This window comes from Hetaerina americana, unplaced genomic scaffold, assembly GCF_022747635.1.
Source record: "Hetaerina americana unplaced genomic scaffold, ioHetAmer1.1.p SCAF_13, whole genome shotgun sequence".
NCBI classification, from domain to species: domain Eukaryota; kingdom Metazoa; phylum Arthropoda; class Insecta; order Odonata; family Calopterygidae; genus Hetaerina; species Hetaerina americana.
In genome coordinates this window covers 10,564,636-10,582,541 of record NW_027286403.1, presented here as the reverse complement: position 1 = coordinate 10,582,541, position 17,906 = coordinate 10,564,636, and the positions used below count along the sequence as shown (strand labels likewise).

The 17,906-nt window shown below is 40.2% G+C and overlaps 1 protein-coding gene across 1 annotated transcript in view; it reads left to right on the top strand.

Moving 5' to 3' along the window:
• The first annotated feature begins 2,054 nt into the window (after positions 1–2,054).
• The window catches only part of f (espin protein forked), a 114,060-nt gene continuing 98,208 nt past the window's right edge, over positions 2,055–17,906 (top strand). The window contains exon 1 of the mRNA XM_071583313.1: positions 2,055–2,305. Within this exon, the coding sequence (XP_071439414.1) occupies positions 2,055–2,305 (251 nt within the window). The remainder of the gene's footprint in view (positions 2,306–17,906) is intronic.

Here is a 17,906-nt window from a genome sequence, read left to right as displayed (position 1 = left end):
ATATTTTTCTGTATGAATAATCTAAAATGATTTTTAATAAACTTTAATATTTAATGAGTGGAAAACGAAAGCTCTTTCGTTGACGTTATCGACCAGTTCCACCGCTTCAGACCAGATACCGCCACATATGTTAAGATAAAGCATTAATGCAAGCGGCGATTGATTTGATTCCGCAGCCGACCGTCGAAACTGTTAGGGTGCTTATAGTTGACTGAAATACCCATTTGGAAATGGCAGTATGGTGGTGATTTTTCAGTGTACCCAACGGTCAAGAATAGAGCTGGTAATTTTTTTAGAAATTTTGTGTACTGATGTGCAGCCTTCAAATTCAGTATATATAATAATAAAATCCAAATTAATGACGAAAAACAAGTTAGAGCATGTACATGTAATATTTTAGGCAAATCATTTTCTTTTAAAAGATTCAAATACTCTCGCCACGAAAAATGATTGCACTGATCATCCCAGGTTTGGGTACTGTGACATCGATGGGAACCGCTTTTCACCAAGATTTTCAGGAATGCGCTGAGAAAAATTTTCTTTTTTTTCGAAACCGTGAGGCAGAAAAAGTTGGTGTACGTGATTAACGGTTTTAAAGTTCTCAAACTACCGCTTATTGATTTTGTGACGAGCATTTAGGGTCGTTTTGAAATATAATTTCTAACGCTACTTATGAAAATGCCAAGATCAATCGGTGACGTTGTGAAAAACACTTACGAATGAGCCATTTCATTCTTGTTAGACGTATGTTTTTCAAAATGCAGACGGAAGTGCTGAAGTGCTTTTGCATGAAATTACATCACTAAATTAATGAATTGGAAGAAATAATCAAATTTTTGCTACTTCGAGGACCGAAATGCAAAACGGAATTCTCATGAGTGCATTATGATTTAATGCTTGTCTAAAAAACTTAAAATACCATTAGTTATCAATTAAACTTGACTTGCTTAAAAAGTTCATATGAAACCTCAGTCGCTTTAGACGTTCTTCATTCCAAGGGTCACAAGCATGATAGAAATACTGTCTCAAAAAGCCCAAAAGTTATTAGAATGGGAAAATTGTATCAAATTAGACCACAGGAGAGGCCTATAATCTGATAGCAACATTTAGTTGTTGAAATTTGAAAAGAATCACCGATACAAGTAAACTGCTGGATATTTCAGTGGTCAGATTTAGTTTTATTTCATGATAAGGATCAATTGCAGACATACATATCCTAAATCCTTCCTCTCTACTGCCTAGTTCAATGAAACGCAAGCGTAAACCCTTGCGTACAATCTCCTAAAAACCACTTAATCTCTTCTCCTCTCCTCCCCCATATATATGGTTTGTATAAAAAGTAACGGGGACAGTTTCGGAAAAATTGATTAATATCAAATTATGCCAAAATACCTCAAAAATTCAAAGTACATCCCTTGAGCGTCGGCACATTTTAACCGGCGGTTTTTCCACGAATCGAAGGTTCCCTGGTAGACGGATTTCGGGAGGTCCTTAAGGGTTCTTTGACCACAGTTAGGGTGCCACGGTGGTGTCCTTTGAGGGAGGATTTTACTTTTGGGAACGGGTAATAGTCTGCTGGTGCCAATTTGGGACTGTAAGGAGGTAGAGGAATCGTCGTGATGTCGTTGCAGGTCTTCCCAAGCAGACTCTCGACTCTGCTCTTGGCCGTCTGTGAAGACCCTCGGGAGAAGTTTAGCGCAGATCTTTCACATGGCCAAAGTTTCAGTGATAATGGTGTGCGCTGTCTTCTTATCGATGCCAATACGATCTGCGATCATGCGCACACTTAACCGACCGCCTGAATTCAACAATCAACGCACTCGTCAGGAAAAAATTGTTACCGATACTTTTTATACAAACCATATATTAGGACGTCTGAGTAAACAGTGTAGTGATAAGAGGAGGAGAAAAAGTAGTGCTTAAAATAATCTATGCCTTAAATTTTCCATTATTGGTGTCAGATGACGACCCCATCGGCATCAAAAAGACGATTGACTGTAGGTTTGACTATTGTCTGACCGGTGTGATTAGCCACGTGGTTGATGGTCGTGCGGATGTTGTCACTGTTCGCCTTCGGCTCACTCATTCCTTATATCCTTGACAGGTTTGGGCGCCTTCACGTCCTCCGCTGGGTGCTCCACGAGGAGAGGATGCCTGCGCTTGAGCGGAGTGGTGGTGCGGACGGCGGCGGCGTCGGCGGCGTCAGCGGGACTGGCGGCAACAGCGCCCTCGCGCTCCACTACGCCGCTGCCCGCGGATGTCTCGACTGCGTCAAGCTGCTCGTTGAGACATCCACGGAACTAAAGTACGTCAACTTTAATGTTCTCGCTTAATTTAATGTGTGCTGACCGTTTCCGAAAGAAAATAGATCATGCAAATCGATCAGTCATTTGCCGATTTGATCGGCCATCATTGAAAACAACTTAAGCTACGTTTAGTCAAACGTATCCCTGAATATTAATTCATTCGCTTAATTAGTAATTCGTAAATTGGACCATTTTTTCCTATTTTTAACTGCATTATGGGATTCTCATTTAATTCAAATCATATTTTGTGTTTTGCCGAAGTTGAATTGCCTATAACTGTTAAGTAAAATGGAATCTCGTATAGTTTAACTGTATGTGCATAGTTTCTTGTTGCAAGTAATTGAATAAACTTCCCCGTGGCAATAGTTAGATTAACATTAAGTCGAGTTTGATTGGTGGACGTTTATGTTACAGAATCCTTGACATATTTCAATTTCGTCATTTCTATTTAAAACATAGACCAGCATATGCAATCAATCAACTTGTTTGATTATTTGAGTTCCATTCCGCCAATTCTTTTTCTATCTAGGCTCACTAGTACCTGCCGAGGAAATATCTCAAATTGCATTCATCTCAGATAAGTTGTAATATTTTAGTACCACGCGGCATGATATTTTTCTACAAATGTCGTGAAATTAATAATTTTTTGACAAGCACTATATTATGAAACCTAACGAGATGCAGTTACATTTGAATTCATTAAAAACCATCAAAGGAAATATTCTCGAAATATACTTTCATTTTTTAAATTGTGCTTGTTGACATCGTTATCATACTGATCGCTTTACTGCTCGGACTAACTGGCGTATTGAACATTTGGATATTATGTCCAGTTACATCCTTGCATTCAGAGCCAACTAGTGTCGCCTTCTCTTTTCTTCACCACATAATAGACGGCATTATTTTTAATGGAGCTGTCATTTTGTGATGATCGCAAAACTATAGTTTTGAATAAAACTGCTACTTTACTCGTATTTAATCGGCTGAAAGAAAAATTTTTAAAGAATGGTATGATTTCGATTTTAATTTGTTTGATTATGGTTTTTGAGCAGATTCTAAATTGCAATATGATTATAGGGAATCTTGTCCGCTTCTCTGTACTCTCTCTGTCTCTCTCTCTTGGAGGGTGTCTGTTTTAATTCTCGTCTAGATGTGATTTCACAAATTCCAAAAAATTCCCGCTTTTTCAGTCGAAGGTGGTCAGTTCACTTTGCTCCCGATGCAATAATGATGGGCATATGTTCCACTAACGGTGAATAAGGGAGCACACATCGCCGTGAAGCAGTGAACAAAAAAGTTTCCTTTGCATGTTTTTATAATGAAATAGCATGGGCTACACGCATTCGAATAACGTCCGCAGAAACAGAAATATCCGAGAGGTAGCCTCATTATTAAAACTATAAAATGGAGAATTACGTTTCATGGTCAATTCTGTTTCTATCGCTAAACATGCTGTCCAGGGAAAAAAATTAGCATGCGTCATTGATTGCAAATTTGGCTTGAAATTTGAAAGCCCGTGAATGCTGGAAACAATTTAATATTATTCAAATTGTTATCAATGTCTCTCGAAATTGGCTTAATTTTATGATAGCCTTGGTAGTATTTGAGCATGCAGTCGCCCGTGTGCATGAATTATACTTAAGTAAATTCACTGATAAGCACAATAAACGCAGAAAAAAGAAAAAAAGGCAAAATTAATGACTCGCTCCTTAAGAATTTTCAATTATCCCTACCCATATAAGTGTGAGAATAAACAGTAATTAATGGGTAGGTGTTTATTCGCTTACTCTAATTTAAAGCTATTGTAAATACATTGTAAAATGTCTTCACCTTCGATTCCATTTTACTGAATACTGATGTTGTATTATTTAGCTTGAGAGTGGCTAAAATATATTTGATACACTCTTCTCCACTCTGAATATCATAATGTAGTCATGCATGACACGTCATTTTTGAGAATCCGCGGACATTAATTTTTTAACAAATCTATAAACTAATGTTGGTATTGTGTACTTCAGAAGTGAACTAAAAGCATATCAAGCATCAATGAGAAATATGTTTTGCGTCTTATTTCCAAATTTATGTAAAGGAAGATCCCATTAAATCTATAAAAGTTGTTTGAATAAATCTTTGAAGTACTTGAGTTGACGATTGAATGCCAATTAGTGGTGAATATATTACTGTGGAAAATACTTTATGCCAATTTGTACTTCATTTATTCGTTTAATTATCCCAGACTTTCTCTTAGGATAGTTATCACCATTTACGGTGAAACATTTCTCTGATTCAAGCTTCCAATTTTTCTGAACTTAGGCATGTGTCTTGAAGTAAAAGGTGAGCACCGAAGTCACTTACAGTACCAGTATATATTATGAAATAAAATCAGGAGAGCAGGGATAGCTTTGGCATGTACTCTTAGAAAAAAAATGAAATTTCCTCGAATGCGAGCCTGGTCACCCCTTTCCGTTCACCGTTTTTCCCAAATAAAGCGTCAGTTCTGCTCAAGTCTCCCCCATGAAATGTGAAGAATGCCACCAGTCTCTCTAACTGACATTCGGGCTAAACACCATGGATTTACAGCCAACCTTAAAAACTTAATTTCCTCCATTGAAATAACCTAGGCCTACGAGCCGGAAAATTTTATCCAAGAAAGTTAACTCCTTATCTCTTTGGCACAAAACTTCCGAAAACGGGTTTTCCCGTTGCTCTCTAAATAGCTCCGAGCTCGTGACTACTCCAGTTCCGCTCTTCGCGGTAAACTAATGAGCGTAGGGAAGTCGATCCGTTCTATTTTTTACTATTTTCCCCCTTTTCAGTAATTTAAAATCCCACATCCCTAGTAACTGTCCGTTCCATCCCCTCCCGATTTTTAACGAAGTCATGCTGTAGGCAACACTTACTGTCGTTACTCCCTGAAAACGTCATCGTAGGGTATTGACATTATCTACAGGTATGCCTGTCTACACCGGTCTCTCCTCCTCGATATAAATGCTGTAACCTCTTGACCACGTTAAAATGTTTACACCATTGGTGACACTTGGCATTACATTGATCTTTGAATTGTGTACAAAGTGATCTGCGTTCCTAGTAGATTCAGTATTATACCATTAAGAATAAATTATTAGAGTGAATCGTCAACTATTCTGCGCACCATAAAAATGCTAAATTTACATATCCTTTCAGTCACACGTTTAATTGACCTAAACTTAGGTGCATCCTTCTTAAGCTCCACTTCTGTGAAACGTTTTTTTTTTCACAAGGCATCGGAGATAAAAAAAAACACGGTAGGGCTTTATAAAATATATTTTGATGGACAGTTAGTGATAACCCCCCGATTTGTTCAATAGATCATTTATGGGTAATACCTCGTGCTATTAAAGGGTGTCAGATGACAAAACTTGAAACTGTATTTTAATACATTTATTTGAAGGGCAAATGTATTTCAGAATGAAGTTTCTCATTGTGTCCCCTGAAGTCTCCATGCGAATGGCAAGTCACCCAATTATTCCAAATTCGTTATCTGCTTTAAATGTGTGATTGGATAAACACTATATCAACTATCTTGCAAACCAACGAAATAAAATTGTACTAATGAACTGAGCAATATATTTCTTAAAATTAAAAAAGATCACTAGCCTTGAATGTTAACAAAAGAATTGCCTCTGCTGCTCATTCAACAAAGATCATCTCCACCAGAAGACCGATAGTAAACACTCATAAAATTAAAAGCATAAATTCAATATCTCTTCTGGCCCACAACTTTCCGAGTGATTGAACCACATCTATCTGTCTAATGATCCCTGAGCAAGGTGAAAATTAGTCCATCATTCTATTTCGTATAATTAATTATTTTTGTGCAGAGTATTATACTATTTGGAATGCTTGTTTACGTTCACAGTTCTGAATGAGTATTTGGTACCCTGTGACCTATAAAATTAATGAAACCATAATTTCCCAATCAACGTACACCCTGGAAACCCCCAATGTAGTATCTATTTATCAAGACAACAACTGGCTGGCTGAAATTTATGTCCTGAGAAACTAATCAGGCAGAATGAGTCTCAGTTACGGATTGGCTAAATTTGCCATTGATACTAAACTTAAGAATTCCACGTAGTTCACAATTACACATCGGATAATCGAGGAAAAAAATAAAAATAACCTAATGCGGCCGAGGAAATAGATATTTTCTCGAGGAATTTTTCATCACAAAGAATGGTGCGTGAACAAGGATCATTTGGGTAACTCCATACTAACAGTGTGTACATTAATGGTATGTCGACCAATGAGCCATGTTTTTCATTATGCCTTATCCATTTACACTATAATCTGTGAAATCAAACACACTCAATTAAATAATTTAACGAAAAATTGCCGATGTGCATTCACCACACCACTCCGCAGCGCCAGTGCAGGATTGGCTTGCTCGCAGGGTTCGTACGCTATGTGGAAGGATGTGTAAGCACGCTCGAATAATGCCTACACCGACTCTCCTCACTCCGCCTGGATCCTCCCTCCGTCTCGACATTTTCCCCGGGGCGATCGCTCCAAGGCCCTCAGCGGAAAGGAACCGATCGCGGCGACACATAAACCCCCCCCCTTCCCCACCCATCCCACATTGAGATCCTCAAGTGCGTCGAGTGATGACAACAAACTGCAATCGACGGGAACTTTCTAGCCGAGATCTTCAGGATTGAGTGGATTGTGTGCGCGCGGCAGCACGAGTGCTTATGGGTCCAGGGTTGAGCGAGATCGCTTAGTTGGCCCGCGCCCCCTCCCTCTTTCCCTTCGCTCTCCCGTGGCCCTCATCTCCTCCATTTACCCCCCAACCCTCTTCTCCTTTCCCTTCCTCCCCTTCCAGTCTCTTTCTTCTGCTTTCCAAAGCCCTCACTCCCTCCCCCTGGAATCACTAAGACCAAGCGCACAGACGGTCTCGCCTCGTTAAAAACATGTCGGTGAAAGCCGTCTGGAGAGGCCACGCATATTCCTTCTGTCTTTATTTCCATCAAGACGAAAGTCTTATAATTTTTTCCGCTCGGCGATGCCATTGATGTCTGGCCACTCACTCAATATCCGTACCTAAATCCGCGAAGCCAATTTGATCGAAGCACTTTCGTCGACTGAGTCGTTTCTCGGTTCCGGAAAAATCGTTCCCTCATGTGAACGGCAGCCAGATCGGTAACCCCAGAGAAAAAAAGTATTCATCAAAAGACTATATGTGGGATTGGGGTATTGTAACCACTGGCAAGAACCCCATTTATCCTTGGAGGCAGTCTATGATCATCAAAAATTGCGAATCCATAGATGTATTTGCCTCCTTACGGCTGAGTGGGCATTCTACATTCGATTGCTCACTGTCCCTATCATTTCGAATTCTCATGCGAGATCCCCTGAAGTGATTTTCACCAAGCGGTTAATTATATGTAGATTAACTTTCGTAAACAGTTGTCTCTCTCTAGTAGATATAACAATAATGACAACGCGGCTAACGGATAACGACCCATTTTCACGGCCGCAGCGGCGTTATTCATTATGGGGTGCTACAAAATGTCTTTTTGGAGATAATCTTTTATAGATACCAGATTAGTGAACCAAAAATCTTTTATTTTTATTAATCCGGATTCAAAGGGCGCAAAATTTGTTCATGGTCATTTCCATATTTCTATTTGTTTGTCTAACAAAGTCTTCCTTCCTACAATAATATGTGGCGAACATATGTTAATGCCACCAGTACTTCAATATCAAATGAACAGATCCATGGTCTTGTATTTGTAATAATTAAGAATACCTACCAGGACTCTTCATTGTAAAATTCAGTGATTTTCCAAACAAAAATCGTATCATTTCCTCAAACTGTGATAAATGAGACTTATATGAGAATATTTTACCATTGTAAAATTGTTTACTCTTCCAGAAAAAAATAAATGAAATCCTATTCTTTTCAGGATATATGAAATGTAAACTTTTTTGAGAAATCTGATAGGTATCCCATTCAAGCACTACCAAAACGGTTGCGAGTTTCATTCTTTATGCTATTAATGGAACGACGTAATATACTCTATGAAATGAACGTACGCAGATATTAATTACCGGGCGAATCCTTAGAGTTAGTTTTGGTTCTTGAATACAGTCAAAGATATACATCCTCAAATTCAAATCATATCTCGCAGTTATAATCTATTAAATTTTTATGTAAGACGCACGCCACGAAATATTTCTTTCCGTCGGGATGGGAGGGGCTTGAAAGCATGTCGCATAATTCTTTCAAGTAACTCATTCCTTTCCAGTTGATAAACGGGCGACAAAAACTTCTCATAACCTGAGATGAAGAGCGCCTTGGTTTGCATGAGATAGCATGTTGTCTTCATCCCCCATGAAAAACAATAGCTAATATTTTATCTGGTTATAAAACCGTCCTGATACCACAAAACCTGCTGTATTCCTATCCTCCAACCCTAATGATTTTCATGAGCACCGTTAAATGTCGTTGTTATTTTTCTGTTCTTGTAATTCTATATTTTTATTTTAAATTAATATTAGAACTCTCGTTTTTCGAGATAAAGTACTTACTTACTAAGTGCATTTTTAAGATAGAAAATAATCTTAGTTACTTTTAATATTGAATGGAGTACAGGGCAAATTCGGATACCTAGGCTTAATTGTACTTCTCTGGAGTATAAAATGGTTTAGGGTGCACTATTGAGTACCGCACACACTGATCACAGATCGAATATTGCTCGATCTAAGGGCTGCCGCGTGGCGAAGTAACTACAAATATGGAACGAGTTCCGTAGCGTGCCCACCATAATACTTGATTCGTCCTCCTCACCGGGGATAACGCTGGCAAACCTCGCGTCATATTGTCACGCTTCCGTTCAAGAGCAACGGTCCCTCACCCGCTTCCTTTTCTGCGAAAATGTAGACCGCAAACATGAAGAGAAAAAGCAACACCCGAGCTTCCGAGTCTTTCATGAGATGACCGGGGAACGAATCGAACGTCCATCTGGTGGAATGATTTCCCCGCCCCCTACGGGAAATAAACGTCTGGAGTGCGTTGACCTTTCGAAATTCGCGCGAGCTACCCCCGGGGGACGGCAATCAGTCCCCCTGGCCTTCGTCACCCACGGCTGATTCCTTATCTCAGCTCAGAAGGGGCCAACCGCCACACGGATTGTTGATGAATAGAATTTGAAAGAGATCCGGTATTTTTACCCCGAGGATACAAAATCTTAAATGTTTCTTACCCGATTGATTTCGCTACTAAAGGGTTGCTGTGTGTAACTCGAACCATGCGATGTAAACGCATCGATAAATGACTATTTCTTCGGTATAGTGCAAAATTTACACTACAGAGCGTCTTAATCGTGTTTCAAAGAATATTATAATGTTTGATGGCCTCCTGATATAACTAGAATGCTGAGCAAATTCCGTGTAGCATTTTGATGATAATTGGCTTCTTCGCTCCCTTCCCTGGCTGTGCCCCGAACACAATACGTTCAAAAGAAACTCTCTTAAGCGTACCATTATCGCAGAGAAGATCAATAAATCGATGATGAATATGGCGAAACGAAGTGCTACGGGCAATAATGAGGTGTGACGAAGTGCGATAAGGGAAAGGAGTGCATTCACGCTTAACACTGTCTGTAGTGAGGGAGTAGGTTGCATGAAGCAAAGATCAACCCGAGGAAAAAAATCGAAATGAATAGGTAATCGTAAAATAAATTTATTTACAAAAATAATTTGCTGTGTCGCAATACAATTTTCATTCAAACGCATTGTTTTTATCGATCCTTTGAGTGGAGATTTTTAGCCGTGAAAGTTGGTAACACGCATTCTGCGGTGATTTTTCCTGAAGTACTCCAACTTTTTTTTGGTTTTTTTTAAAATTAACATTGAAATAAATTTCATAAATAAAATTATTTATTCAATAATGATTTAAAAAAATTAATGATCAATTATTTTGTATCTTATGTATCGTCACATTAATTTTTCATTGAATAAATGTTTAAAATATGCCATTTTATTACAAACTTACTGTTGCATTTTAAGGAAAATAGGAAGCCATATGTAGGTACGTATTTCAAGGTCATCTATAAATGTACGCATGTGTAAAAAAAATTCGGTAGGAAGCAGGAATTTCACAATTTTTTGTCAATGAATGCGCTAATTACATCTAAATTTGCTCTTTACTATGTCAAGATTGAATATTGACGCTATTTTTTTTTTCTGGAATGATGCACGCTTAATCTTGCTATTTGGGCATTTTTTTGTAATATAATCAAATTAAAATGGAAGTAGTGCCTTTCAAACATTTTCAGGTCATTATAAAGCATTCACTTCCTTTAGATTTGCAGCTAAACGTCCAGATGAAAGTTTTCGTTGCTGGAAAAATGATATTTCTAAAAGGATGTAGTTTGACCTCCGAGTCAAACTCACTTTTCTCTCCGATATTCCCTCCAAAATGTCTCGTCCCTTTCTTCATTCATCACCCTCGTCTTCGGTAGTTCCGGCTTTACCTGCCAGGTTACAAAAAGACGAAGCGGTATGAAAATAATATCCTGTGGGGCAAATTAACCGAAGTTTTTACCCATTCCTTAAGATGGTACCACGTGCTCATAAGGTTATCTAAAACAGCATATGCGGTTGGTAGTGCATGCGTTTCTGTAGCAATCTAAAGACTACACTAAAAAGTCCAATGCTTCTACCCTTCTGCAGCCCACAAACATTGTTCGATGGAGTCACCCTTTGAGGGTTATAGCGAGTGTGAAGTCCTGCCATTTAGGTTCACCCCAGGCAATCCCTCTCCCTCACAGATTGGAAGCCACTCCGCTGTGTGGGCTCCACCGCTGGCTGATGGCCGGAGGGTCCGTCGGAGCGTTGAGATGGCCGGCGGAGGCGCCGGTCCCCAGATTGGGGGCCGGAAGTGCCGGCAAGCCTGTTTAGGCCGCCGAGCGGGCGCCGTGGGCAATGGGTCGGGGAGAGGTGGAAGGTGAATGGGGTAGCACCGGTGGGAAAATCTGGGCCGGCAGCTGTGTAGGAGGAGCGAGAGCGGTTTTGGTATCTCATCCGTGTCAGGAATTAAGAATTTTCCACCTGAAAAGGACCCCGGAGGAACTGCCCCAGGGCTGGTAATTAAGTCGTGGCTCTTAGAAGCTTTTGCGCTTATTTATTTTATTTGATACTATCCTGCATGATGGTACATTATACATGGAAGGGTAAGAGAACCAACGCATTCGTGAACTGAGTGGAAACTGGACACCTGTACAAATAGACATACGTACCATTTACGTCTTTCCCCTTCAGAGTAGGCATAGTAAAAGAAGCGTGATTGTGTATCATTAAATAAAATACTCCTATTTACTAATTTCCTCCGTATTGTCCTCGTTGTTCTCGTATATTGATGCCGTGTCTGTCACGTACATGTGATGTTCCTGACATACTCGGCTGTTCTAGGGGATTCTTGTATTCCTTGTAGTGTACGTGTTTTGGGGTCACGTGCACCCGTGAACTCCTTGGTCTACCCTTCCCTCTATAAAAGCTTACTCTGCTGTTCCATACATATCTCTTTTGATGATTCGATCCACTCCTTTCTCTCATCGGGGCCAAAACATCGTACCGTGCCCAATTCTATCATACAAGTCTCTTATGGGCTCACCCAAATCACATTCTGTCATCACCCACTCCTTCCCATCTCTCCCATTTGTACCTCAAGCATTCCTCAAGTTCTCCATACCCATTATATCTGGCCTGCGATTATGATTATTCTAGCCTAAAAAATGCTGAGTTTCATGGAATATATTATGAAGGAGTACACCTTAACGCCTTTCTCTTCCACAATTTCAAATGCCGGCTCTCGGATGTGCTCAATAATACCACTTTCACTGAATTTATGCCTTATCCTTTTTAAATACCTCTTGTGCAAAATATACGAAAAAATATTAGTTTTGCTTTGTATCTGTCCATTTCGTAAACTTCAGCAGAAATATAATTCGATAGAGTGAACAGAAATCCTTCTAAAGATTTTTTTTCTTAAATATTTACAAACGGAACTTAATGTGATGAAGCCTGGACGAAGGATCAACCTGTAGACATTTTTTGTCAGTGTATTTATTCTGGTACCGTAGGATTTCTGGCTCAATACCAGCTGTGCGGGGTGGCGTCTAAGCAACTACAAAGTAATTTCCTGTATTTCGACAAGTGTCCCGTAGAGGCTCTCATGAAAAAGAATAATTTTTAAATCCTCCCATAGCAAAGCTGTCACAAATCTCCTGGTGCCATCAGCCCTATTACTTTGAAAAGTGTAGTGGCTCAACATTATCTATCATCCGTTCGCGACTCAACTCAAAGAGTTGGCAAACAATCTCCCTGTACAATTGATAAAAAATTCGTATTTTCCTATTATTTTTGTGCTTAGGAGTTGTTTTTTGCTAAATCATTTGGCTCCTCGTTCTGACATTATTTTGCATTTCCGCTTTTCCTCTACACTCTTTCACATTTCTCCCTATGCATCATCTTCTCCTCTCTCTCGCTCAGTCCACCGTCGCAAACATACTCGAAACGTATGCATCCCCCCCTTGCTGATGTAATTTCCATCAAATTGAGCCAATACCCACTTCTCTATATCACAAGTTATACTCTGGTCGTGCCTCGTGTAAAAAACATCAGTAGTTGAGCTATGATGAAACCCTACCTGCAGAACGAGGTAAACTATCTGAACCATCTGTAAAATAGAAATTAACTGTTTTCATCTTGGCACCTGTCCATAAAATGTCCTGGTACTAGATTTTTCCTGCCTCCACCTCTTGGTTCTTGCTTTTAATCGAGTTCTAATTCAAATATTAAAAAATACTTCATCAGACTGCGGACGCGATTGGAAAGGCGAAAGTAACCCACGCATTCAGTCACGCTCTCTCGATAAATGCCGTGGAGTAGAAAATTTCACCAAGCGTCCAAAAAAACTAATGATTAATGTAATAATATAAAATAGTATTCACTTAATAGGAATCCACGACGCCAGCCATGGTTAGGCGTCATCGATTTTTTCTCGCTCGACTCCCCCGAAACAATAAGGTTGATCCATATCTTTCATTCCCTTAGCGAGAAGTTTATGCTATTGATATTACTTGGAGTTAGAGATAAAATTAATAAGAACGGGAATTGGGTCTTCCTGAAGTGAGGTCTCGATGTCCTCTCAGCTGTTCAGTTTACTCATGCCGGAAAAGTGTACTCCATGATATTTTTTAAGAAGATGTTTGTGTTTGAATGTGTTGGGCGAAGAAGGGGGGAAGATTGTGTGAATGTATCGTGAATGATTGTGCGGGATCTGACATATTAGTGGTTTGGTGTGCGAGCTGATGGTTGGGCTTAGTTTGTCACCACTAATAAAAATACCTTTAAATATTTATAACTTTATCTGCCATCAAAGTCGGAGGGCTATTAATGAACTCAAAATGAATCCGTTATAATAGGATCACGAAGGATCACTCACTACCTACGTAAAATTCACGCTTACTTTCGTGCAGAGGGACAATGGTCTCGCCACGGTCAGCGAACGTCCCACGTGAAGACCTTGAAAATGACAATGACTGTCGGCACAGCGGTCGATTTGCATGAAACTAAATGTGAGGAAATAAATACAGTGATCTTATTTTACCATCATTGGGACCAACGCGGCCTAACGAGTTCACTTGCGTCCGCTCGAAATTCGTTGTCTGGTTTACAAATGGTGCATCGAAATTTCAATGACGATCCGTTCCACTGTATGAGCAGCCTCAATAAAATTATTCCCACCTTTTGAGGTTTTCACTCCACTGTCAAACAAATCATGTAAATACTGGGCCTTTGGCAAGAGGAGGCTAAAATCTCCTTCTCTCGATTTTAAAGTTTTAATTAGGAAAAGGTGGGTCAAAATTAGAATACCCCTGTGTAGGCGGTGAGGATAATATAATCGAACGCAGGAAGGACACCTGTTTCCCCGTGTGCTAATTTTCATAATTATCAAGGTCAGACAATCTCCCCCAAACGGTCGTCTTAGAAAATTCACTTTCTCGAAACGGGTTTTCACCAAAAATTTCTCTATTTTTTCATTAACATTCCTGAAAAACCCTTGCTATCATGCCGTCGGTAAACTTCAAGTACACTTCCAAAAGACATTCCTAATATTGTTTTATTCCACGTCACTCTCTCTCTCTCTTCCGGCAAAAACTGACCTTTCGATGGGTCATTCCAGCTATTTTGAAAGGCGGAAAAGTATTCTTCAGAGTTATTCTTCAGGTTTTGGTTTAGTTCCGCCGACTCTGCAGTAATAAACCTAAGATGAAGCATTCCAAATAATAAGGTACTTTTGGTGGAGCAAATATAAAATTCAACGTAAAAAAGTAACTATGCCACGGGAGAGCATCCATAACAGATTTAAGAATCAATGTATCAGGTGTAGATCATCCCGTGAGAGTATACACGATACAATAGGGCAGTATGTGTTATAGAAAGGCGACCTTTATCACAGGGAGAAGCTCAGAACCGCTTTTTGGGTTTGGATTATTCGTGGGTTGCCATTTTAAACCTATTTTCAACTCTTTCCCTCTCCCAAGTCACGATTCGCGACTTACTCGCCTCCACCACCCGCTTTTACCGTTAGCTATTACCCCTTTGTGAGTTGCGTTCGAGAAATGGAGGTTTTGCGAACGTTAATATCGTTGATTTTTTTACCTCCAAAGAGAATGTAGCGTGTTGCGTGATATGTTCCACTACCTTCCATCCCTATTCAATTTATAGTGACCCCGGGACTAACTTGGAGCCCCCGCCGTCATTTAACCATCAAACAAGTATTTGGCGCCCCCTTCTTCCAATACGGCACCTGAGAGGAGTCTGATTCGTAAATTTAAATGTCAAATCCTTGGCAAAAAAACAATGTAGCGTGGTTCACCTATGCTGGTCAATGGCGACGTTCTTTCACACCTTGGTGTCTTGGTAATGTTCGTTTGATCATATGCCGGAGCAGAAACGGTACATGATGACTCCGGTGTGTGTTACCGACGCATAACCAGATGGGAACATAAAAGTCTCAGACACGGAGTGAGTTCCCCGGAGAAATATTTTCTTTACGTTCGACCGGTTTCGTCTAATGCGAAATCTCCTTGCTAGTCTTCAGACTTTTGTGCCGCTATTCCTGATTCGAGGTATCGCGCAGCCATTATCCTCTGAATTTGTTGAGGGAATCGAATCGTTTCTCCTGCCCATTACCGCACCCAAATCTCGGGAGGTCATGGTCTGGGCTAAGAGAGAGTCAAGGTGGAAATGAAGGCATTAGAAGGTCACCCATGGAAATTGTGGAAAATTAATGAAATTCCAGCCTCACTCCAAACCCCACCAAACCGCTCTTAATTATCCGTGGTCATGAATGCGAATTTTTGCTATTATTTCATCTCACCGTAATTATCCTTGCGCTAAACTACTAAACGGGAAAACAAGGGTCAAATTTTATGATATCGCATTTTTATAAGGAGTTCCCGGAGAACTGACATGAATTTTTTTCTTTTCGAAAATATATTCCGGTTAGATTCTTAGCCCATTCCAACGTTCTTCGGCTAAATTTTCCTATTTCACTAAAGAACGATGACCCTTCTTATTTTTGATAGAAAAATATCGGTTGAAAATTAAAGGAACCCAAATAATGCACAGAGGGCATTCGAAAGTATCGTAATACTCGTTCGGGAATGTGAGAAAAATGGCAATATTAACCATGAAAAATATTTAAGGTGTCCGGGTTAGAGCTTAGGTAGTGTAATATGTTTTATCGTATATCCGAAGGCCTAAACCTTGCTAAGTGGCTTTCCATGCCTTACAATTTTAGCGACGGTATTCATATCGCAGCCGGTTAATACGCTCCAAGAAGACGCTGTATCATTTTGGGGTTTAAAGTGGGCGGGAATAACCTTCTATTGGGATTAACCCCATTCGTGTGTTTAACATGCATGATTCGACCATATTCAAAGGACGTGAACAAAATAATAATCATTGTATATGTACTCTGGAATAAAAGTCCGCATCTTTTCCCTACCAAATTCACTGCTACGACTTCGTTTTTTTTTGGAGTCTGAAAATTAGTTTTCCTAGGACTGTTTCGATACTAACCGGATGTCCCAGGTTCAAATCCCGGTTACACCTCAGGGTGCCCTCTCTTACCAAGCATGTTTTTTTTCGGAACTTGGTCTCACCGAGTAACCGAAGGTTGCTCAGTGATAAAGGGCCACTTCCTACTACCCTGATGGGTGAATTTCACTCGCTGCAGGGGCGGTTAGTAGGTGATCTCTACCCACGCCGGTCTAAATCAACCTCATGGTTGACTTTTGTGGTTTTTCCTTTTTTTAGTCCGTCAAATGAGGGGAAGTCGAGCTGTCGCTCACTCGCGCGTAAGACCCCGTGAGTGTTGTCGTCGTCCACGGGGATGATGATGAGACAATTAACGACAAGTGTCAGCGGCAATTTACCTTAAATTGGGACGGTTAATGGAGCTTCGAGGCGGAAGGAGGCGGTCCGATCGGGGTGAAAGTCGCCCTCCGCGGCGCCTGCCTTTCACCAACCAACGCTCCGAAGAGGCAGTTGGTCGGGGAATCGCTCGTTGAGCCGGGACCATTCCATTGACGCCCGCGGTCACTCTCTTCCCTCTCGGCCGACCAAACCTCCTCTGCCCGGTACGCTCCCCTTCCGCCCTCGTCGCTCCATCATTCAGAGCCTCTGCGGACACACGAATCTGCATCTTGCGTCTACCATGAGCAATATGTGATTCTTTAATCCTTTAAACAAATATTTCAGTGCTCCAAAATGTTACAACGTCCGATGGAGTGGATTGCCATACAATTTGTCCTGTCTAATTGCTTGCTTGATACGCTAAAAAATCATCTTCACTAAAGTCCGGAACGGGTGCAGCAAATTGTAGGATTCTCATCCAATTTCTCTTCTTTATTTTCGTAGTTACTCGCATGATTGCATTTTTCAATGATATGCGACCGAACCGGGTAATAATTTCGATATTTTAATGTAATTTTTTTGCCTTTTAAATAAGTAAACAAGTTTTGATATATCTGTAATGCCGGAAGTTGTGTTTTAGTTCTGCGCAAAAATCTTGTTAACTTTCGCAACATGTCAGGGTCGATTCCCAATGCGAACAGTGTAATCTCTCATTTGTGGCGCTATTTCTATGACCAAAACAATAATGCTATGCATTAACACAAAGCTCAAACATTCATGGAAACTAATGCGTTTGTGTATCTCGATGAAAAAGATTCATTTACTTATCCTTACACTTAATTGAACGTTAAAAATATCTAAATACGGGAAAACAAGCGAAAAAAAATAATTTTACATCTCATCAAGAAAAGGAGAAATTTATAAGCGGCCTAGAGTGTACATTATTGAGTAAGCCAGCGCTGCTCTTGACTGCAGTGCTCAAGCTTGAAAATTAAGTATTTGCGCTTATGGGAGAATGTCTCCCCCCAGCCCCTTCCCCCGCGTTTCATTGAACCGTATTTCAATTGTTGTTCCACGGAAGGCCGCAGGAATCATGATGACGTTCGACGGGATCGCTATTCGCGACCGTGA